At 36.0% G+C, this 22,190-nt stretch overlaps 2 protein-coding genes across 2 annotated transcripts; both read left to right on the top strand.

Moving 5' to 3' along the window:
• Window positions 1–13,782: 13,782 nt before the first annotated feature.
• On the top strand, window positions 13,783–15,380 carry LOC114358106 (uncharacterized; the record flags this gene model as incomplete). The annotated part of the gene is made up of 4 exons (XM_028311986.1): window positions 13,783–13,922; window positions 14,114–14,239; window positions 14,539–14,712; window positions 15,171–15,380. Coding segments are annotated over 4 exons (630 nt in total), but the record flags the coding sequence as incomplete, so codon positions are not given.
• Window positions 15,381–21,168: 5,788 nt separating this feature from the next.
• Window positions 21,169–21,885, top strand: LOC114358105 (uncharacterized). Its single transcript, XM_028311985.1, has 2 exons — window positions 21,169–21,185; window positions 21,477–21,885. The coding sequence occupies exon 2, from the start codon at window positions 21,480–21,482 to the stop codon at window positions 21,873–21,875; it is 396 nt and encodes a 131-aa protein (XP_028167786.1). The 5' UTR covers window positions 21,169–21,185; window positions 21,477–21,479; the 3' UTR covers window positions 21,876–21,885.
• Window positions 21,886–22,190: the final 305 nt, after the last annotated feature.

Raw genomic sequence — 22,190 nt, 5'->3', positions numbered from 1 at the left:
GTCAACACTATTGTTACACGATGCTTCAGTTTAATTTGCAAGACAAACAGGCGATAATTACAGGACGAAGACTCGTCAAATACCAATTACAAGAAACAGGACCAATTACAGGTCGCGCCACATAGCTAATATGCATTTAGATGTGAGATATACATACATAGATCATTTATGTACCAAGTAAGTATTATGATGTACCTATGTAGTACGAGCGTCGAGCATACCTTACGTTCCTACCATTTTATTACTTTGCACTTTACACTTCCAGGCATAGCTTCTCTAAAAAACTTCATTCAAGCTCTATAAACAAAAATCATTTTCAATTAACTGGGAAATTGGATTTAAGTTTGATTTGCAATCAATAAATATCGAATGGACTTAAAGTACTAGAGAGTAGCACTATCGACGTTAGACAAGTTGTACGACTGAGTTATTAAAAAAAATCAAATTGTATTTTCATAGAAGCAGCCTGAAACTTTTTTGGCGCGAGAATGCATTTTCAACAAAGGGAGCGCGAAAGACCAAGTCAACGCATCGATGCCGCGGCGTTGAAAAATGGCGGGCACTGACGAGTCCGAATGTTCGAATTTGAAAATCGAACGAAAACGGATTGATTTACGACCAACCACAGATACTGGCCGCCATTCCAATCCAGCACAGATAAAATATGCAGTTTGATGTAAAAAGGTTTGAGTGTAACGAACTTTAGGCCAATAAATCCAGAATTCCAGATTCAATTTCCAAACGTAAATAAAACGGGATTATTTATTTAAACAGACANCACAAGTAGTGATACTGATCTAAATACATATAAATAAATCGATTTTAAGAAACACAAGTTGCAGTGCTTTCATTGTTGTATGTTTCAGTCAATGCAAATTGTATGTTAAAATGTTATTCAGCAATCTTTTGAAGTGTACACACTGATACACTTAGAGAATGAAAATATCGAAGAAAAATCAGTTTCCGTCGTTTGCACCCTCTTGAAATGTAAATAAAACAATCCACTCAAACTTTTCCGTTCTCAATATCCACTAAATCATCACATTTCAATTTACATTCAATAACGCTCTCTATTCCTTTTCGCGAGGGTTTAAAATGATTTATCCGATTCGCTGTCGGTCGTCAATCCGAGTCCGTTCATTCGTTCACATTCAGTCGTTCGTCGGTCTGTTGAATAAAAGATGGCGGCCGTCCGCGTCTAACGAGGCGGGAAAATGACGCTGTATTAAGGTAAATAGTGGCCAGATAGCAGGGATACTCTTTTCAAGTGAACTGTATTGAATTACGCAGCCTGTTAAGGTATAGAGAAAAGGTTTATTATTCGTTAAATGTCTACGAGACTACGAAGTACCTTTATTTGGTATTGAGCATTTTTATAAAGGGCTGAAGTTATTAACATTTAAATCTTTTAGTGACTTAAGTATTTAGAGTTGCTGGTCAATTTACTCCCATTCTCTCTAGAATGCTAGTTTCTGTGGACCAGTAGGGCCACAATTAATATACATTCGGAACTTTTAAGACACTTGAGAAAAACGATTTCACACAGACTTTTAAACATTCCGTTTATCCGCGAATAAAAAGCGTTTCAGCTAATTTTCTCCTTGTTAAGAGGTGGCAGTCGGTTTACAGCCGCCGTAAATTTTATTATCTGTTTATATCTCTCGTTTACGGAGCTCTGTTTTAGGGCGACACTCGCAAATCTTTTAGGGTCCCGCAATGCCATCGAAGTGGTCGTAATGGGACTTGAGTGTTGGTTCCGTGACTAATAAGTATGTAATCGGCACGAGACAGATTTGTTTTATTTCTATGGTACATTACTAATTGCAAATCCTGTTTAATTAAGTTTGTTGCCACCACATCCGGTAGTCCTCAATGACCATTGGATTAGTGTCAGTAAAGTTACAAAAAGACTGAGTGAGTGAATACTCAGCAGTAAATAAAGAAGATGATGTTGTAGCATTGGCTATACATACATGTAACATAGATTTCAGTTCGACAAGGTCGCAAAATTCTATTGTTTTGTACGTAACTTGGCGACGTAACAAGCAATCACGACCCAAACGACGCCTGTTTGTCCAATAAAAATATAGTGCTATGTTTCGGCAGGGCGTTATCGTTCAGTGATCTAATAGCATCTATCACGGCTTCGTTTCAAAAGTAATTATCATTTTTCAAGATGTAACAACAGATGCTTAGAAGTACAGTCGATAGCACAAAAGAAATTAAAAAAGAAGTCAGTGTCTAGAGTGATGTGCTATCATCGTCTATTGACTAGGCAGGCTGATTTTATTTTCGACAGCTTGTCCAGTAGTATTTCAGTCGTGTGAATTTGAAACAATAAATACAGAATTCAACAACAAACTCCTCGACACTCAGCCAGTTTTTATTGGCCGTAACGGTGGAGGCGACATCAGTTACAGTTTAGACGTGCCTGGACTCGCGGCCATTTTGCTAACCGGGCATAATGTTTAGTAGTCGAGCACGAAACATTTTCGACTTCAAATCTTTTGCGTATTAGTCTCGCCGAAAAGAATTAAAAATCGCCCTTATGAACGTGACGTAAAGTGAACTTAGTATTAATGCTAGCACGAAACTAATTTTGATATCATGGTCGTCACGTTATCATTGAATTCGAAGACTGGGTCTCGAATTTTGTAGAATACGCAAACGATTCGAAGACGAAAGTTGTTCGTGCTAGAGGTACAGCTAGATTGGCACACGACTCTACAATAGATAGAGACATTATTTATTTGCTAGACCCGTCAGATGGAGATATTAATAGTTGCCCACTGAATGTTTCATGACGCTTATCTTTATTACTTCCGCCCTAGCTTCGCTCGGGTTGTACAATTATCTTTTTTATATTTTATAGCCCATGACCAAGAATGATGTACTTTTCAAACAGTAGAGACCTCAATCAATTTAGTTACGACGAGTGATTATCCGCTAATCCTTCTAATTCTAATAATATTATAAATGCGAAAGTTTGGGTGGATGTCTAGATGTTTGTTACTCTTTCACGCAAAAACTACTGAACGGATTTTGATGAAACTTTACAGTATTATTGTTTATAGCCCAGAATAACATATTGGCTATAATTTATAACGATCTGTGGCAAACTAAATTTCACGCGTTTCACGTGGGTGAAGCCGCGGGCAAAAGCTAGTAAATAATAAAATTTTAAATTAAGCTAGAACTCAAAACACAAGCATATTAATTGCTTACTTTGGGGCTAAATGGCGCTGTGTGAAATTGTCCAAAGATATTTAAAAAATATAATTAGAGAAGTAGAATTCTACTTATTCTAATTCTTAGCTAAGTGCAGACTTATTTGAAAGCTATCAATGGAAACTTTAGCGTTTAGTTGTGGTAATTAACGATAAACTCCCCAGCTCCGGTAGTCTAGTAAAAATATCACCCTATCTAAGTCAATACAAGCTCGCAGAGTGTCTTTGCACTCGTCGGGTAGTCGGAAGCGATAACGTTGCGGCTCCAAATCCAACACATTTGCACTCGCCTCGGATGCGGCGCGGAATGGAATTGGCCGCGTCACTCCCCCGGGATTGTCTGGAGTGTTCTTGGAAACGTGATAAAACTAAACCCAACGTGACGGTTATCAAGTTTAATAAATACTCAAATTAACTTGTCGGTTAGTTATTAGTTAAATTAGATTTCCAACTGAATTTAATGACAAACACGTATGGGATAAACTAAATTGCTAGCTGTTTTCTAGAAAGACGAAACTAATTCTACAATTAGTTGTATAATGTAGGTGTTCGTATGGAACTTTCACTTTAAAGCTGTAAAAGCTCGTGTAAATAAACAAATAAAATCAATGCAGTAAAAATCCAGTTTATTTGCACATTCACTCAAAGTTAAGCTGTTTTAAGTACATATAATTCCAGTAATGGCCTAAACACTTTATTCCACGAGCACTAAGTAGCCCGATAAGCATCCCCCCGCCCCCTTCTAATTGTACACTCGTTATCCGAATTCCCTCAGAGTTTAGCGCAGGTACATCATGAGCGTAGTTTAATAGTTCCCGAGTGCGTTATCATAAGCCTGTGTAGACCGAAACTTCGCTTTTCTGCGAAGTTCATCAGATTGTATATTAAGGAGATTATGGTTAAATTATTATAGGAAATTATGCGAAATATTATCCAGAATATGATACCTCAGTGTCAAATACATAGTTCGTGACATCGAAAGTGGCCAAAAAGTTGACAACACAACCTTATTCTAATGAGGGCTATCGTTTTAGCGCTCACCAGTTAGCGCCACTGTAGAGTAAGGTCCTGTCACTTGCTAGTCGCGAAGACAGTGGCACCAACTGGTGAGCGCTAAAGTGGCAGAAGGACTATCGCATTTGCACTCATCGCAAGATGGCGCCACTGTAGAGTAAGGTCCTGTCAATCGCCAGGGGTGCCAACTGTTAAGTATAAAAACGATAGCCCTCATTGTTACAAAGGCGTGTTGCGAACTTATTGACTAGTTTGGAGGTCACGAATTATTTGACTCTAACTGTAGAACAGAAACTTGAAAAAATCTACTGGTTTGGTTTGGTTAGTTGCGCCTTAGAAGATGGAACCATAAAATCCTTTCCAATGAAGTACTCGTAAAATGTACAACTACAGGCACTACAGCACACGTTGCAAAATAGCACTAAACACGACTGCATAGGATTCCTCGCCGAGAACTTTATGTGCTGACCGTACATCGTGTAAACCCAGTTACCTACATTGTATTTAATTACATTTACTTCATGGCGACGACATTCTGTCATTGCAGGGTGTTTAGCAAGACTGGCAGGAACGCCGTAAACACTGGCAGACGACAGTGTAACTTTTAAGTGAACTTAAAGTTAAGTTGCGTATAGAAATAGTGCTTTTAGAAATACGAAACTATTAAGAACATGCTGCTAGATAATAAGTTAATTTTATGCTGTTTTTGGGCGAGATAACAAGTAAGAGTGATTTTTGAATATGACTTCTCTTATCAACTGACACGATAGAAGAATTCTATGTATAGCCAATGACATAAAAACATCTTAGTGTATAGCTAAAATGCAGTTCCGGAAGAAAGTTGCGAGCGCGTAGAATTTTGTGTCACTCCTTAAGACGGGCGTAGTAACAGGCAAACGCTAGTTTCCTTGTAGTTGCTTTTTCCCAGTACACCTCAACCCGCCATAATAATGCTTAGAAAGTCGCCTTGTTAACCCATAACAAGGGTAGTTCTAACAGGATCGGGTTTCCTTTGAGATCCGGTTTTTGCGGAGTGGAGGCCCTTCTGGCCGTTATAGTTAAGAAATATGGCTCAACTGTGGCAAAACATACTCGCACTTACGTACAAGAATTTTTGCTTTTTTCGCGTGAAAAGAACGCTTACTTGTATATTTTTGCACCTCAAAGCTTAATAAAAGGTCAATAAAACGGACAGAGTTATTTCGTACGTATTTACGCCCGCATTCACAAACATTACTATGAGGTCTCGCAGTGCGCGTAGACGCACAGGGTCACACACGAACCAATCACAGAGCTCTATTCCACGCTGTGCGTTTGATTTGCTGCTTCACTTAAGCAAGTTTCTTTTGTGAATACGGGTGTAAGTGTATTTGTGCTATACTACGCGTTTAACACGGCGTCACCTGCACTCTCGAGATGAGCCTGCAACTCGGCGATTTCCCGCGGGGCCGCGGAGACCTTTGGCATCTGTCAACATGTTTGCGTAGTCTGCCTCCGCTGCCTTATTATTTCATTGAGATGACATTATGTTAAAACTAACGATATTATTTTGTAAGCCCTCTGCTTGAACTGTCTGGCGTTTTAGAGATACAGGCCAAGAGCTTCCTCGTTGTGGATAAAAAAAAAATATTTTAGAATAAAACGAACGCCCCTCAGTGTCTGAGAGGATTAGAAAGACATTAGAACTTTATCTTGCGATTTTGATACCGGAAGGCTCGTTTTCAAGTCGGTTTCCATATTTTCCAATCCCTGATAGTTATGTTCAAAGGTCATGACACCAGGAAATGGAGGAAAACTATAAACAAAAATAACAGCTGCTAACGAACCCGTTTCTTAATCGTCTCGAGCCAAAGAGAAATTTGGACTCTCGCAGACTAATGTCTAGTAAACGATAACCTTATCAATATGCTAATACACTGCCGGTATCACGCCAGATCCAAACGAGATTGTGTAAATTCGGCGCCGAATGGACTCAATCAGCGGAGACGACACACTTCCCACGGTTGAGCCGGCGACTGATGGGTTTGGCCAAAATAAACTAGATATATTAAGTATTATCAGAGATTTATTTCGGTAATTAAAACACAGGTTACACAGCGCAACAACCATCGAGAGCGGAAGAGACAAACAGGAAGTTGAATTGTCACTAACAAACGTCACTGTCAAACACTTTTGCGTTTAGTTTGTGTTTACAATCTAACAGCGACTCTATGGAAGCATTTCTTTTGAATAATTCAAGATGGACTATAAAACAACAATCGCAATAAAAGCAGAAGACTTTCCAATTACGTGTCAACGAGCTTTTGTTTGAATTCTCACTTGAAGAAGAAATCATCTTCGTAAAGTTTGGGTGCCATTGTATTATGTACTTGTCTTTACCCAATAAAAATTACCAGGCATTACCATTATTTTTCCATTTAGTAAAAATAGTTATTTGACTTCACCACGCAGCAGATTTTAATCATTCAGTAGGTTTCAACTAAGGAAAATTTCAACGCCTTCTGTAGCTTTCGCCACAAATGAGAAAAGGTAACATAAGGAAGGAATCCTCTTCACATCAATCGCTATTTTGTCCTCTAATCGCGAGACTCGTACAGACTTGACTTACTGATTCTTCTTCTATTAGCGAATAATCGACGCTGGACTGATGCCTTCTCGTTTTATGTCTACCGTCAGTTTAATGACGCGTTTAGCAGGTGCGCGCCACCTGTGGAGCTGCCCTTAAGATATTACTTTTTGATTTACTATTTGCACGCCATAAACGCGGGCTAGTAAAGTCGAAGGCAATAAAAATGTTATGACCTTCCAAATGACAGATTTACAAAACAGTACTGAGGCCTTATCAGCAGCAATAACATGTAGCATTACATAAAGTTTATTTTTAGTAGATTTATAAGCAGTTCTTATTTTTTTAGAATCGAACAGCTGGACGGACCAACCAGGTAACAGGAGGACCCAAACTTTGTTTCTAATGCTGTTGGATCATTGCTTCGTCTCAATGATGTAAAGCAATGTTGTATTTAAAATGCAGCAAGGATTTCACCCTGCTTTTCCTCTCAAAACAAAAAACTACGCAACTACCGGCGTATTCCCAAAACACGTCCGATTCCAGCGGCTGCTCGCTAGTAATGGCGCGCGCCCCACCACGGCTGCCGGAAGCGACGCCGCGTCGGAGCGCGGAAGCCTTACCAGATTCCGGGCCGACGCACTTCCGGCGTGCACTCGGCGCGGTTGGTACAAGTGGGCTTTACTGTTTGCACTTGGCATATTAATATTTTTAAGTCGAAACTTAAATACATACATAGCCTGTCAAAATCATAACCCTCCTTTTGCTTTGCCGTAGTCGGGTAAAACTGGATTGGAACCCCCAAGGAAAACGCAAACGTGGTCGCCCCAAGCAAACATGGCGGCGCTCTGTGGCAGACGAGGCGAAGAAGATCGGCAAGACATGGAGCGAGATCAAACGCGAAGCTCAAGACGGAACGCGATGGAGGACTGTTGTGGACGCCCTCAGCCCCATCTAAGGGACATAGGACCTTAAGTCAAGTAAGTCAAGTCAAAAACGTATTTTAATGTATCAGACGCTAATTTATTAAGTTTGCTGATGCTACTAAAAGGACACGGAGTAAACAGGCAGTGATGTAGTGATACTAGAGATTGATTCTTTTGACCAAATAATAAGCTTCTTCTTACTGGCCCATTTATTGAATCGAAGAGGTATGGTTAATACCGGAACGTATAAAAGAGCTTTTTTAAAGCGTTCTTTTTAATGTGTTTAGAGTTCTTTTTGACGGCTTTTAGAGCGATATTCGTTGAAATACGTAAAATTTTAGTGCTATCATTAGTAGTGAGATATTGGGCATTCTAACTCACATTCGTTCGGTCACAGAGGTGACCTCACTCGTTCGTTAGAATGCCCAATATCTCACATTCGATGGTGAGCAATGGAGAAATAAATTTGTGCCTGACAAAACATCACGTTTACCGAAATACAAAGTAAGTAAGTAATGCAACCAGATTTTTACTATAAAATGTCTTCAAGCGCACACTAACCAATTTAGAAAACAATATTTTCTAAATTGACCCAACCAGGTATTGAACCGGGGACCCACCACGTTCAAGACGGTTCTTGGAGCCACTATGCTATCATGCAAAAAAAACTTACATACTAACTTAAGTTTTTTTGCTATGCCAATAGAATGTAATCATCATAATAATGTTAAACATTTTATAAGTATTAAAACGTGTAGGTAAACAAGCATTATTATCGATGGAAATCCTAACTACATTATTTAGAAATACAAAGTGTGTTTGTTTATTGGTTCGTTTGTTAAGCTTTTTCGTCATACTTACACAACCAATCTTTATCAAATTTTGTATACACGTTGTAGGACTACAGAAAAAGATAAAAATCCCTTTCATCCAGAAGAAAATATATATTTAAAGGAGCTTATAATAACAATGCGGGCGGAGCCGTGGCAACAGTTAGTTTTAAATAATTAATTATTTATAAGTAGTTAGTGTAAAATGCATCATCATCATTTAGGACCGCATGCGCACATATTTCGCTGCGTGTTAGGTTACGTACGTATGAGTGTTGCGACACTTCCGATACACATACCTAATGCACCCATTCCTGATTGTTTTATTTAATCGATGAATGAAATTAAAATATTATTATCCGCCTTCGTTTTGACTTTTTTTTATATTATATGTTATATGTATATGTATGTATATATTAATATATTTCATGTTATTTGTATGTATTATTTTGGGTTAAATTTTACACTTTTGTTTATTATTATTTATTTCATTAGTGTCGACACCGCCTTCCCCTTCATCTGTTTTATGTAACTGTCCTCTCTATAGGTTGTCTGGAAGAGATCGCTTCATAGCGATAAGACCGCCTAATTGTACCTTATGTGTTCCTTTTCTTTCTGTTTCTTTTTACAATGTGGTGTGCAATAAAGAGTATTTATTATTATTATTATTATTATTATTATGTTATAATAGAATTGAGAGCATTTTATTTTTATTAACTATAACACTAGTTGAGTAGGTACCGTCGAGCCACGATCTCGGGGGTCTGGGTTCTATTATCTACCAAGTCGAGCAAAGATGTATTTTATTTATTGAACATAACACGAGATTATCAACCAGTATTTTCTATAGAATGCATAATTAAGCCAATAACATAATAATTTAATGTATTCATTTAGACAACACACTGATTAATGTGATGGTTTTAAAGTAACATAATAATTTAGATAAAATTGATTTCTAAATTAACCTGACCAGGAATCGAACCGGTGACCCACTGTGTTCAAGTCGATACATCGCGCTATCCACTACGCCCTCGGGTCGTCAAACTTGATTACATTGATTGTAACTTTGCTTTGCATTTGGTAACAAGTAAAAATCATCTGTTGTACGTTATTTTCGATCTTAATGTCTTTTATAAACATTATTTTTTTTAAATGTATTTGTTATAATAAACCTATATTATTGACCAAAGTGGAAGTTACCCGATGGGTGCCGTAGCTAACTTTATTTGTTACTTATCTATTTTTTACATATATTATACCTAATTTAATTTATCGTTTTATATTTTTACTAGCTTTCCGCCCGCGGCTTCGCCCGCGTGGAATTTTGTCTGTCACAGAAAAACTTTATCGCGCGCGTCCCTGTTTCAAAAACCGGGATAAAAACTATCCTATGTTCTTTCCCGGGACTCAAACTATCTCTATGCCAAATTTCATCAAAATCGGTTGCGAGGTTTAAGCGGGAAAGCGTAACAGACAGACAGACAGACAGACAGACAGACAGACAGACAGACAGACAGAGTTACTTTCGCATTTATAATATTAGTTGGGATTGGGATATTACCAAAACATAACATAAAAATAAGCTCCCGATTTTAACCTGATTGATGAGAAGGATACTTACTTTAATAAACATGATATTAAGAAAAAAATATTTTTTAACTGAACTTTATAATTTAGGTCAATTAAATAATAAATACGCAAAGTATTTTTCACTCGCTACCTATTTGCGTTACTTGCAAGAATGCACAAATTGTAGCAGTGCTGACTTTGCTATTACGCACAGCTAGGGCCGTCAAAATTTCTAACAAGACATACGAGTCGTAGCTCTCAAGTTCGCTCGCGTAAAATTTTTCAGCTCAATTTTTTTTTGATAATTTGTATAGTNCTCTTAATGTGTCTTTCAAACTACGTATTTTCAGAATCATCATTTCAGTTTAATATTTTAACTCTATGTAGACTGGTACCATTTATCTACGAGTAGATAGGACACAGTTTGTCTCTTTTGATCCAAGTTAAATCAACACTGACTTGAATGAAATGAACTGAAACTTATTTTTATGTTTACATTGAAACATTTACCGGGGATCTCGATCATAAACTAGCAAATTAAGCTCAAATATCTGGTGGTTCACACGCCACTATGCGGTCCGCCGTCATTAGGGCTGCACACCCTTTTAACTTAAAATAAATATTTAAGTTCAACGTGTGGAGTTAAAAATTAACGCACATGCTCGTGTGTTCCCGATGACAGCGAATACAAATACAGCCGTGTGATGGCGTGTGGCCCAAGTTTTTACAGGCGGCGATTTGGTTATTGACTTTGTGCATCTATAAAATTATCTGAATTGATGTAAACGCAATCTGATTTTCATGAAGTACAAGTACTTAAGTTTCCTGCAACAACACGTCTTTTCTCTATCTCTTTTTAGGAATTTCTTGCTTTTACGGTGATCTACCACAAAACCATAAAAATAATTAATTCCTTATAGATATTTCAAGTAGAGCGTTCGTAAAGAACAAGCCCTAAAATTGTGTGTTTAAAAGCAATTAAAAATCTTGCAAATCATTGACTCCTCATGACTGACGAATGATTCGTTACTTTAAAGTTTTTATGCGTAAAAGCCTAGGCGCAGGCCGCAGACCACCAACTTTTAGTTGGTAGATAGTTGGGCCCCATTCTTATTTGTATGAGGAATCGGCCGATACCAAATCGGCGTAATGTGCGCACTTCCATACATGCCCATACTGATTAACTGCCCGACTAAACTATCGGCCGAGAAAAAGTTGGTGGTCTGCGCCTAGGCTTAAGAGCGTTTACGCCGTTTGGCGCAAAAACAGTACTTTTTCAACTCGTTACAATCATTAACCAGTAATACTACAAATATGTTATAGGCATAAATAGTTAGGCAATTTCGTCGTCTAAATAGTTAATTGAGAAAATATTGCGATTAGTTTAGCATTTAAGAATTCTATCAAGATAAGTCCACACAGGTTTTGTAAATTTCCACTTTAGCGTCAGTTTACAAGCTGAAATTTTTATAAAAATACTGTGAAAACGATTTAACAAACATTTATATCCTATAGCATAGATCCTTGGGCAAATAGTTATCTGAGAAAATTTTTAGATTTAAGCATTTTACAATAAGAAATCACAAATTAAAAGAACGTGAAATACCCAAAAATCAAAGTGATTTTTTCACCAATATTCTTCCTTTATTCAACACAAAAATAGCTTAATATAATAGAAGAATATCTTATCTAAAATATTTACTTTGAAATTTAAAATAATTCATTGTATTTGTTATAATAAACCTATATTATTGACCAAAGTGGAAGTTACCCGATGGGTGTCGTAGCTAACTTTATTTGTTACTTATCTATTTTTTACATTTATTATACCTAATTTAATTTATCGTTTTATATTTTTATATTACCAAAACATAACATAAAAATAAGCTCCCGATTTTAACCTGATTGATGAGAAGGATACTTACTTTAATAAACATGATATTAAGAAAAAAATATTTTTTAACTGAACTTTATAATTTAGCTCAATTAAATAATAAATACGCAAAGTATTTTTCACTCGCTACCTATTTGCGTTACTTGCTAGAATGCACAAATTGTAGCAGTGCTGACTTTGCTATTACGCACAGCTAGGGCCGTCAAAATTTCTAACAAGACATACGAGTCGTAGCTCTCAAGTTCGCTCGCGTAAAATTTTTCAGCTCAATTTTTTTTTCGATAATTTGTATAGTGGATATACATATTTTTATCGACTATAGTAAGTAGTTTTTTTTATTTTTGTTTTTTTAAATCTTTTAAATATTGTTTATACTAGGTACTCATCCAACTCATAAAATTTTGCATACACATTGTCTGGGTACAAAATAGATATAAAGGTACCTCTCATTCTCAAAAAATGTACTGTTCCCGAGGATACAATATAACTTTTAGGTGATCGTTCGAAATAATAACTTGATCTAGTAACATAAACTCACCGACTGAAAAACGACATCTACACACGTATGTAATTGAAAGCGTAGCTTAATTTAATTGATTTAAATTAAAATATTAACATTTTCAATAAATAATAATATCCTTGAACATTTTTACACTGCGCCTCTAGTCCCAAACTAAGCAAAGCTTCTACTTTGGGTACTAGACAATGGATAAAAACATACTTAATTACTTTTTGTAAATATATACATATTATACATAGAAAACACCCAGTCCAATACAAACAAATGTGTTCATCCAAACAAATGTTTGTACTGTGCGGGAATCGAACCCGCGACCCATGGCATAGTAGTCAGGTACGTGAACCACTACACCAAATGGCTGACAAACATATAGGTAATAAATAAAGAAATAATTGTTATTAACCATCACGTACGTACGTACGAACCACATATTAAGCATTAATACAATGTTTTCCGTGCAAAACTATTAGTCACAACTAGTGATGCAACGAATACTACTTTTACGAACATAGATATTGACAGTTAAAAAAAGTATTCGTAATTATTTATTCGCCGAATACGAATATTAGGTAAATGTTCCCACTATTCGACGAATACGAATATTCGTATTCGTTGCATCAGTAGTGACAACCCTAACACATTATGTTGACTTAACAAATTATTTGCCAATAAAATCGGGAATTTTTCGATCAGTGCCTCATTTTGTGCCTTACAAGTCCGCGCTTCAGATTTGGCTGCAAGAAGTACAAAGTAAAGTGAAGTTGTTCCTCGAGCTCTACCACGCTGCTCTTCTACAGTTCATAGTGAGTTCCATCCTTCTACATACAGCATTCAAAATGTAAGTTATTTCAAGTATTGAAAATATTCTAAGTCCCAACTTAAATTTACCAATTTATCAAGCACTTAGAATATTTTCCACTGTCTCATTCATGAGTAATGAGCAAATCTAGTGTCTGTTTGCATTATGTTTATAATTGAATTTATTTCTTTTTGTAAACCTATAAAGTAACTGCTAAAGATGAGAATGAGCAATCATCTCTGCCAGTGTTCTTCGAAAACCTCAGAGATAAGGTAAAATCTTTAATTGATAAGTCTCTTGCCTCTCATATCTGCGTCAAGGTTAACTTCGAATTATATTTGTNTTAAATTTATTAAGCACTTAGAATATTTTCCACTGTCTCATTCATGAGTAATGAGCAAATCTAGTGTCTGTTTGCATTATGTTTATAATTGAATTTATTTCACAGGTCTGACTCTGAGTTCAGCGACAGCCCATCAGTGCAGATCGAGCGCCAGCCCAAGCCCAAGAGAGCCAAGGAGCTGGCCAAGCGCAAATCCTCAGCTAACAAAAGCGTTAGCAATTGCCGTTCAAGGTATTATATTTATTTTTACTAAAATCTTTATAATGACTTCTGTCTCTTATCTTTTCTGGGATCCATAATATTATAATAATATCATTCACAAGAAAGTGTTAAAGTACCTATGTACGAATCTGCCCAGATATTTAAGTATCTTTGTAAGTATTAAAGAAGTGACGATAACCGAACGGTTGTTTATTTCACAGGTCTGACTCTGAGTTCAGCGACAGCCCATCAGTGCAGATCGAGCGCCAGCCCAAGCCTAAGAGAACCAAGGAGCCGGCCAAGCGCAAATCCTCAGCTAGCAAAAGCGTTAGCAACGACCATTCAAGGTAATAAAATTATTTTTACTAAAATCTTTATAATAACTTCTGTCTCTTTTCTCTTCTGGGATCCATTATATCAATCACAAGAAAGTGTTATAGTATGTACAAATCTACCCAGATATTCGAGTATCTTTCATAAGTAATAGAGAAATGACGACAACCGAAAGGTGAAGGTGTGGGTTCGAACCCTGCTCGACTATTAATTAATCATCATATTTAGCTTACAACTACAGGATTAAGTAACTTGTACATATTTACAAATTGTTTAGAATGTCTGTTAACACAATGCTTTTAATATTTTTCAGAACCAGTAAGAAAAAAACAACTGGCGTTTTCGACGTGTTCAACCTACAAGACGGTGAACCGGTCCTCGAACGACGTAGCTCAACGAAGCCAGCGTCGGTGTTGTACAACCGCGTGGCTAACGGGCAGACGCGGCGCACCGCGCATCTCGACGGCGCCTTCTACGTGGAGCTGAANATATAAGTGATACGAGTTACAAAATGAGATCAAGTAATGATATAATGAAGGATGATAGATGATACCCTTTCCCACCCTTTGAGTCTCAGTAAAGTTGTGGTGCTTTACTGAGACCTCCTATGGACAACTTGAGAGAACCAGAAGAATCACGATGCACTGTTTTGCTTCACTTGCCCACACCCATGGACGTTCACGAACACTCAATGGTTAATAATCCACCATTATTACACATAAATAGTCGCTCACACACGAATTTGAGAAAATAAAACAAAATCTTGTCAAACTAGAATATAAAAGAAATAAAATGATTTTTATTATAATTTACAGCATTTTTATTTACTTACAAACAGTCGCCCCAAAAAACCCGAAAAACCCGAAAAAACCGGTTTAGTTCGGTTTTTAAAAATAAAAACCGAAAAAACCGGTTTTTCCAAACCGCTCGGTTTTTGCATGCCCTAGTGTTCAACGCGGCGGACGTGGACGCGGGCGGCGACGACCTGTGGAAGAAGTCGTTGCTGTGGCTGAAGCTGCGCACCGACGAAGACACTGCGCACTGGGATCGGATCCAAAAGTTTGTGAGGGAGGCTAGCTCTCTGTTCAACGAATCGGAGGCCACATTGTATTCGAATAACATTAAATTTAAATAGGTGTGTAAATTACATTTATAAGCATCAATAAACATACTTATTTCTATATCAAGCGTTCATTAATAACCAACATACATTTCAATACATTACATAATTAAATTAATTAATTAATTGCGGTCAAATACCTGCCTTGGTTAGCATAAAAAAAAAAAAAAAAAAAATTAGCATAACTTTGAGTAATTTATTTCATTAGGTAATTAATTATGCCTTTCTGTTCAGTCTGTAGTGTGACTGTGGGTAACAAGCAATGGATAGGGCACTTAAGAAGTAGAATACATAAACAACACAGTGATAATGTAGTAAGCTCAGACCACGGTATAGAACTAGTCAACTCCGCTTTTCGCAATCGTATATCCACCTATAAAGTAACTGCTAAAGATGAGAATGAGCAATCATCTCTGCCAGTGTTCTTCGAAAACCTCAGAGATAAGGTAAAATCTTTAATTGATAAGTCTCTTGCCTCTCATATCTGCGTCAAGGTTAACTTCGAATTATATTTGCTGTTTTTAATGATAAAAAATAACAATACAGAATTAAAGTCATTTGGAACTAAAAATATAACAATTCACTTAAATTATAATTACAATATGTTATTCTCAGATTTAGTTTCCTATTTAATGAAGAAGGTTAGTGAGTTTGAGGAACAGGATAGCGGGTGGACATTACTCAGTAACAGTCATATAGAAATTAACATAAATAAATACCAGCCGCTTCGCGGATCAAAGTTCATTGATTTGCCTCTACACATTAAAAATAAAAAGGCATGTGTAAATATTCGTAACGATGACATGTTTTGTTTCTTGTGGTCGGTCACAGCAGCTCTTTATCCAACCAGTAAGAACGTTCAGAGGGTATCTTCATATCCTCATTTCAGTAATCTGTTCAACATTGACGGAATGTCTTTTCCAGTATCTTTTACTGATATTAGTTTGTTTGAGAAAAATAATACAAATATAAGAGTCAATGTTTATGGATTAGAGAACGGTAAGCAGATTACTGGACCGTTGTATAAATCACAATACAGCAAACGAAACAGAAAAACTGTAAATTTATTATTATTAGAGCAAGATAAGTTTTCTCATTATTGTCTGATTAAAGATTTATCTCGTTTAGTAAGACACCAAATTACAAAGCATCATGGTAAATTGTTTTTTTGTGATGACTGTCTTCTATTTTTTAGATCTAACGATGAAATAGAATCTCATATATGTGCTGGCGTAAAAACACAATTACCTCAAAAGGGTTCAGTAATCGAGTTTAAGAACTATGGTCGGAAACAGAATGTGCCATTCGTAATTTATGCAGACTTTGAAACCATGTTAGTCCCGGTGCAGGGGTGCGATGCTGACCCCCGCATCGCGAGCACCGTCGATCGTCAGCTACACGTTCCCATAGCATTCGCTTACTATGTAGTTTGTTCGTTCGATACCAGTAAAAATCGATTTGTGTCTTACCGTGGAACGGACTGTGTAGATAAATTTGTTGAAAGTATTTATTGTGACGTTCAATCGATTAATAGCCAACTTTCCCATACGGTTCCAATGATATTTAACGAGAAAGACGCAACTGATTTTAAAAAGGCTACTCGTTGTCATATTTGTCAACATTTACTATTTCATGACAGAGTTAGAGATCACTGTCATTTGACTGGAATTTATCGCGGAGCGGCACATAACTATTGTAATCTAATGTTTAAACTTCCTAAATTTATACCAATCTTCTTTCATAATCTTTCAGGTTACGACTGTCATCTTTTTATAACAAAATTAGGAGAAGCTCGTGGTGCACTTCGAATAATAGCAAAGAACAAAGAATCTTACGTTTCGTTTACAAAATTCATACAAGTGTCATCAGATGAATACGTACAGTTACGGTTTGTTGATTCCTTTAAGTTTTTATCAACCAGCTTAGATAAATTGGCCAAAAGTCTAACCCCTAGTCAATTTGAACATCTAAGACTTTATTTCCCTTGTTCAAAGCAATTCAAGTTACTCACACGAAAAGGTGTCTATCCATACGAATATATGAACTGTTTAGAGCGGTACGAAGAAAAACATCTTCCAAGCGCGGACAACTTTTACAACTCATTAAATAATGAGTCAATTAGTTCATCCGATTACCAGCATGCAAAGTTAGTGTGGTCTGAGTTTAATATAAACAACCTTGGCGAATATACTGATCTTTATCTGAAAACTGATGTTCTTTTATTGACAGATATTTTTGAAAATTTTAGGAAAACGTCGAAACGTCATTACCAACTCGACCCTGCATTTTATGTAACTGCTCCTAGTTTATCCTTCGACGCGATGCTCTTAAAGACAGGTGTACAATTAGAGCTTATTGATGACTTAGCAATTATAAGAATGATACAAGAAGGTATAAGAGGAGGCATATGTATGTGTTCGCATCGTCATGCTAAAAGTAATAACAAATATATGGCAGACTATGACCCACGAAAAGACGATGTATTTATTGTATATGTAGATTGCAATAACTTATACGGGTTTGCTATGTGTCAACCTTTGCCTTTGTCTGATTTCAGATTTTTAAATCAAGCCGAAATAGACAATTTAGAAATTACCAAAGTAAAAGATGATGACGATCACGGCTACATTTTAGAAGTTGATTTAATTTACCCTAAACACTTACACAGTATGCATAATGATTTGCCCTTTTGTTCAGAGAAATGCATTCCTCCTGGAGGCAAGACTTCTAAGCTTATCCCTAATTTATATGATAAATATAAGTATGTTATACATTACGTTCACTTGAAAAACTGTATTAAACATGGTTTAATATTGAAGAAAATTCATCGTGTTATAACTTTTCAACAAAAAGCCTTTTTAAAGAAATATATTGACCTTAACACAGAGCTTAGGCAAAAGGCCATCTCCACATTCGAGCAGGATTTCTTTAAATTACTTAATAATAGTATATTTGGTAAAACCCTTGAAAATAGTGAAAACCGAGTGNGCTTATTGATGACTTAGCAATTATAAGAATGATACAAGAAGGTATAAGAGGAGGCATATGTATGTGTTCGCATCGTCATGCTAAAAGTAATAACAAATAATTATATGGCAGACTATGACCCACGAAAAGACGATGTATTTATTGTATATGTAGATTGCAATAACTTATACGGGTTTGCTATGTGTCAACCTTTGCCTTTGTCACAGAATAAGTAATAGTACAGGTACAGAAGGATTACTCCGCAAGACGATTTAAATAAATGCGAGTCTTGCTACGACGCGATACAGTGGAATTCAGCTCGCACAGCACTACGTACCTACAATTTTATTCACCTACAAGTTTTGTCTCTTTCTATCGCGTGCCTCTGAACTCTTCTTACGCTGTTAGGGTTGCTGTCTAGTAGTGTCTAAGTAAAAAAATAATTAATATACTTATTTGTAATGAGGTACGTATGTAGGTAAGTACGCATTCATTATGGAAAACCTTGGGAGAGGCCTTTGTCCAGCAGTGGACGTCATTAATTTGCTGAAACGAACGAACGCATTCTGAGCAGTAGTCATGGTAGGTTAGGTTCCTAAACTATCCTAAGAATTATTGATTACCTACATGGCCAACATACCTTTCAGCATCTTTGGGAAGCGAAAAAAGAGATAAATCCGGTAGATTTCTTTTCGAATTTAAACACCCGAACGCCGCACAATAATATTTCTTTGTCTTTATGTCCATTTTGTAATAATACTTCGATCATAGAATTAGGTACTACAACGCACGCCAGCGTCCTGACGGGTGCGCGCGTGACACTCGACTGATATAATACCCGCCGCGGCGGGGCGCTTCGCTGTAGGTAATTATCGGATGTACCGCGCGGAGTGAGCCAGGCCTGCCTTTGTCTGATTTCAGATTTTTAAATCAAGCCGAAATAGACAATTTAGAAATTACCAAAGTAAAAGATGATGACGATCACGGCTACATTTTAGAAGTTGATTTAATTTACCCTAAACACTTACACAGTATGCATAATGATTTGCCCTTTTGTTCAGAGAAATGCATTCCTCCCGGAGGCAAGACTTCTAAGCTTATCCCTAATTTATATGATAAACTAGCGGCCGCCCGCGACTTCGTACGCGTGGACCCCGTGTTACCCTTAGGGGTGAAGTTTCGAGTTTTTTAGGGTTTACCCGGAAATTATTCAAACTTTTCTCGCTGTAAAAACCATCCTTGGACTTCAACAAACATTTAAAAAAAAGAATTGGTAAAATTGGTCCAGGCGTTGTTGAGTTATGCGCTTACCAACACATTTTGCGATTCATTTTTATATTATAGAAGATATAAGTATGTTATACATTACGTTCACTTGAAAAACTGTATTAAACATGGTTTAATATTGAAGAAAATTCATCGTGTTATAACTTTTCAACAAAAAGCCTTTTTAAAAAAATATATTGACCTTAACACAGAGCTTAGGCAAAAGGCCATCTCCACATTCGAGCAGGATTTCTTTAAATTACTTAATAATAGTATATTTGGTAAAACCCTTGAAAATAGTGAAAACCGAGTGAACGTTCAGTTAGTGAACCAATGGACCGATAGCAACAATAAAACAAAGAAAAAGTTAAGTGCCGAATCCCTAATTGCCCGACCTAATTTTCATAGTGTTTCTATATTTTCGGAAAAATTAGTTGCAATTCAAATGAAACCGGAAAAAATTGTTTTAGATAAACCTATTTACATCGGTTTCTCTGTTTTGGAATTATCTAAAAAACACATGTATGATTTTCACTATTCAACAATCCAACCTCATTATGGAGATCGTGTAAAATTATGCTACACTGATACAGACAGTTTTATTTATAAAATACACACTAATGATTTTTACAAGGATTTAAAAAACAATTTTTTACAATATTTCGATACCAGCAATTATAATCAAAGTAACCCATATAATTTATCACTTTTGAATAAGAAAGTACCTGGTCTGTTCAAAGATGAAATGGGTGGAAAAATAATAAGTGAATTTGTAGGGTTACGCCCGAAGTTATACTGTATCCAGTCTGAAAACGGTACGTTAAAAAAAGCCAAAGGCGTGAAAAAGTGTATTGTCCGAGATATGCATAAATCTGACTATGAAAACACTTTGATTAGAGGTAACTTAGTGCGTAAACAGAATCTCTTATTTAAGTCATTAAAACATGAGTTATTTACACGCAGCGTCAACAAAATTGTACTGTCTTCAAATGATGACAAGCGATTTATATCAAAAAACAAAATTGAAACCGTCGCTTGGGGCAATTGCTCAATTTTATGTTAAAGGGGCTGATTGAAATGTATGTTGGTTTTTATTTAAAAAAATAAAACAATCTTAGATATTAAAGGATAAACTATACTAAATAGTACAAGAAACGTAAAAACTTATAATTACTTAAAAACTAAACTTTAAAAATTACTTATAATAAAATATGTTATTTACAATCGTAGTAAGAGTTAGCTAATTAATTAGGTTAATATTTATAAGTTGATGTATTCATAAATAAGTATTAATAATTATCATGCTATTGTTTCATATGTATTGACGACTTAAAGTATTGACGAATATTTAAAATAAAATTAATTGATTTGAAAAATCTGTAAAATGTTTATATAAGTACTTATGTAATAAATAAATTAATTAAGTCATTCATAAACGGTTTTTTATTTACTTCATTCAGATCAAAACGCGTGCGCCTTACGTATTTGGGTCAACACCCACAAATTGCAAACCATGCAGTTTCGTAATGCGCTTTACTAAGTATATTAATTATTTCATATTTGCTTCACCGTTGTTTGGATTGACACGTTTAAACTTGAACTCTCTGGTAAGTGCATATTTAAAAATGTAAATACAATTAACTATTTTAAAACTGTTTAAATTTGTTTACTTGTACTCTCTTACTTGTGTATTTCTTTCCTTCTTGATTTCTGTACGGTTTGCAGTAGTGTTTTCATTATTATTATTTAAAATTTGGTTAAATTCTCAGATTTTTTTTCCAATGACTGTATTAATTGTACTTACTCTTTTGTGTATTACATTCCTTCTTGTTTTCTGTGCGGTGTGCATTATAGTGTTTGTTATTATTATTTTTTAAATAGTATCTCTTTTGTTACAGATAATGGCTGAATCGCAAGAAATCATATTTTCACAGTACGCTCAAGATCCTCTGGATAATTTTACTCAACAATATGAGGAAATGTTTAGTAAAATGCCGGCCAAAGTGAAGGTTGAAAAGAAAAACCGACAAAAACCTTTGAAGAAGAATGGTGTTTCGTCAAAATCATTTGTGATAACTAAAGAGCAGAGAGGGACGAAACTAATCCAAATTAAAATATTGGATTTGGCAGTGGATCAGTCGTCGAGGACGGTCTCAAACGGAGCCGACGGTGAAGAAGACGACAGTACGGTGCTCAGTGCTCAATACGTGGTGCATGATCCTGTGGATGAAATAATGGACCTCACGGAAACCTTAGTTAAGACCATATCCAAAAGATTGTGCGGTGAATTGTATTAGTGTTTTTTTATTTTAGTTTAAGACTGTTAATTATAATCTGTTATAAATAAAACTAATTGTATCTTGTACGTATTTCTATTATTTACCTAATTAGAATCAGTTGAATTTACATATGCTTGANTAATGTTATAGAGATGGTATACAATTACTTTTGATGCAATTGTGGACCCTGTCGGGCACATCATTTTAGGAGAGAGGAAGAATTTGCTGTCTGTCTCTGTGTTGTCGGTCTTCAAGCTTATACTGCTGAACTGATTTAAATGATAAACACATTTTTCTTGCGTTGAAGTCAACAACTATAGCAGATAACGGTAA

This window comes from Ostrinia furnacalis, unplaced genomic scaffold (assembly GCF_004193835.3).
Source record: "Ostrinia furnacalis isolate ACB-3 unplaced genomic scaffold, ASM419383v2 OfSCF3686, whole genome shotgun sequence".
NCBI classification, from domain to species: domain Eukaryota; kingdom Metazoa; phylum Arthropoda; class Insecta; order Lepidoptera; family Crambidae; genus Ostrinia; species Ostrinia furnacalis.
Note: the sequence above shows the minus strand (reverse complement) of the source record. Positions and strands in the feature narration are given on the sequence as shown.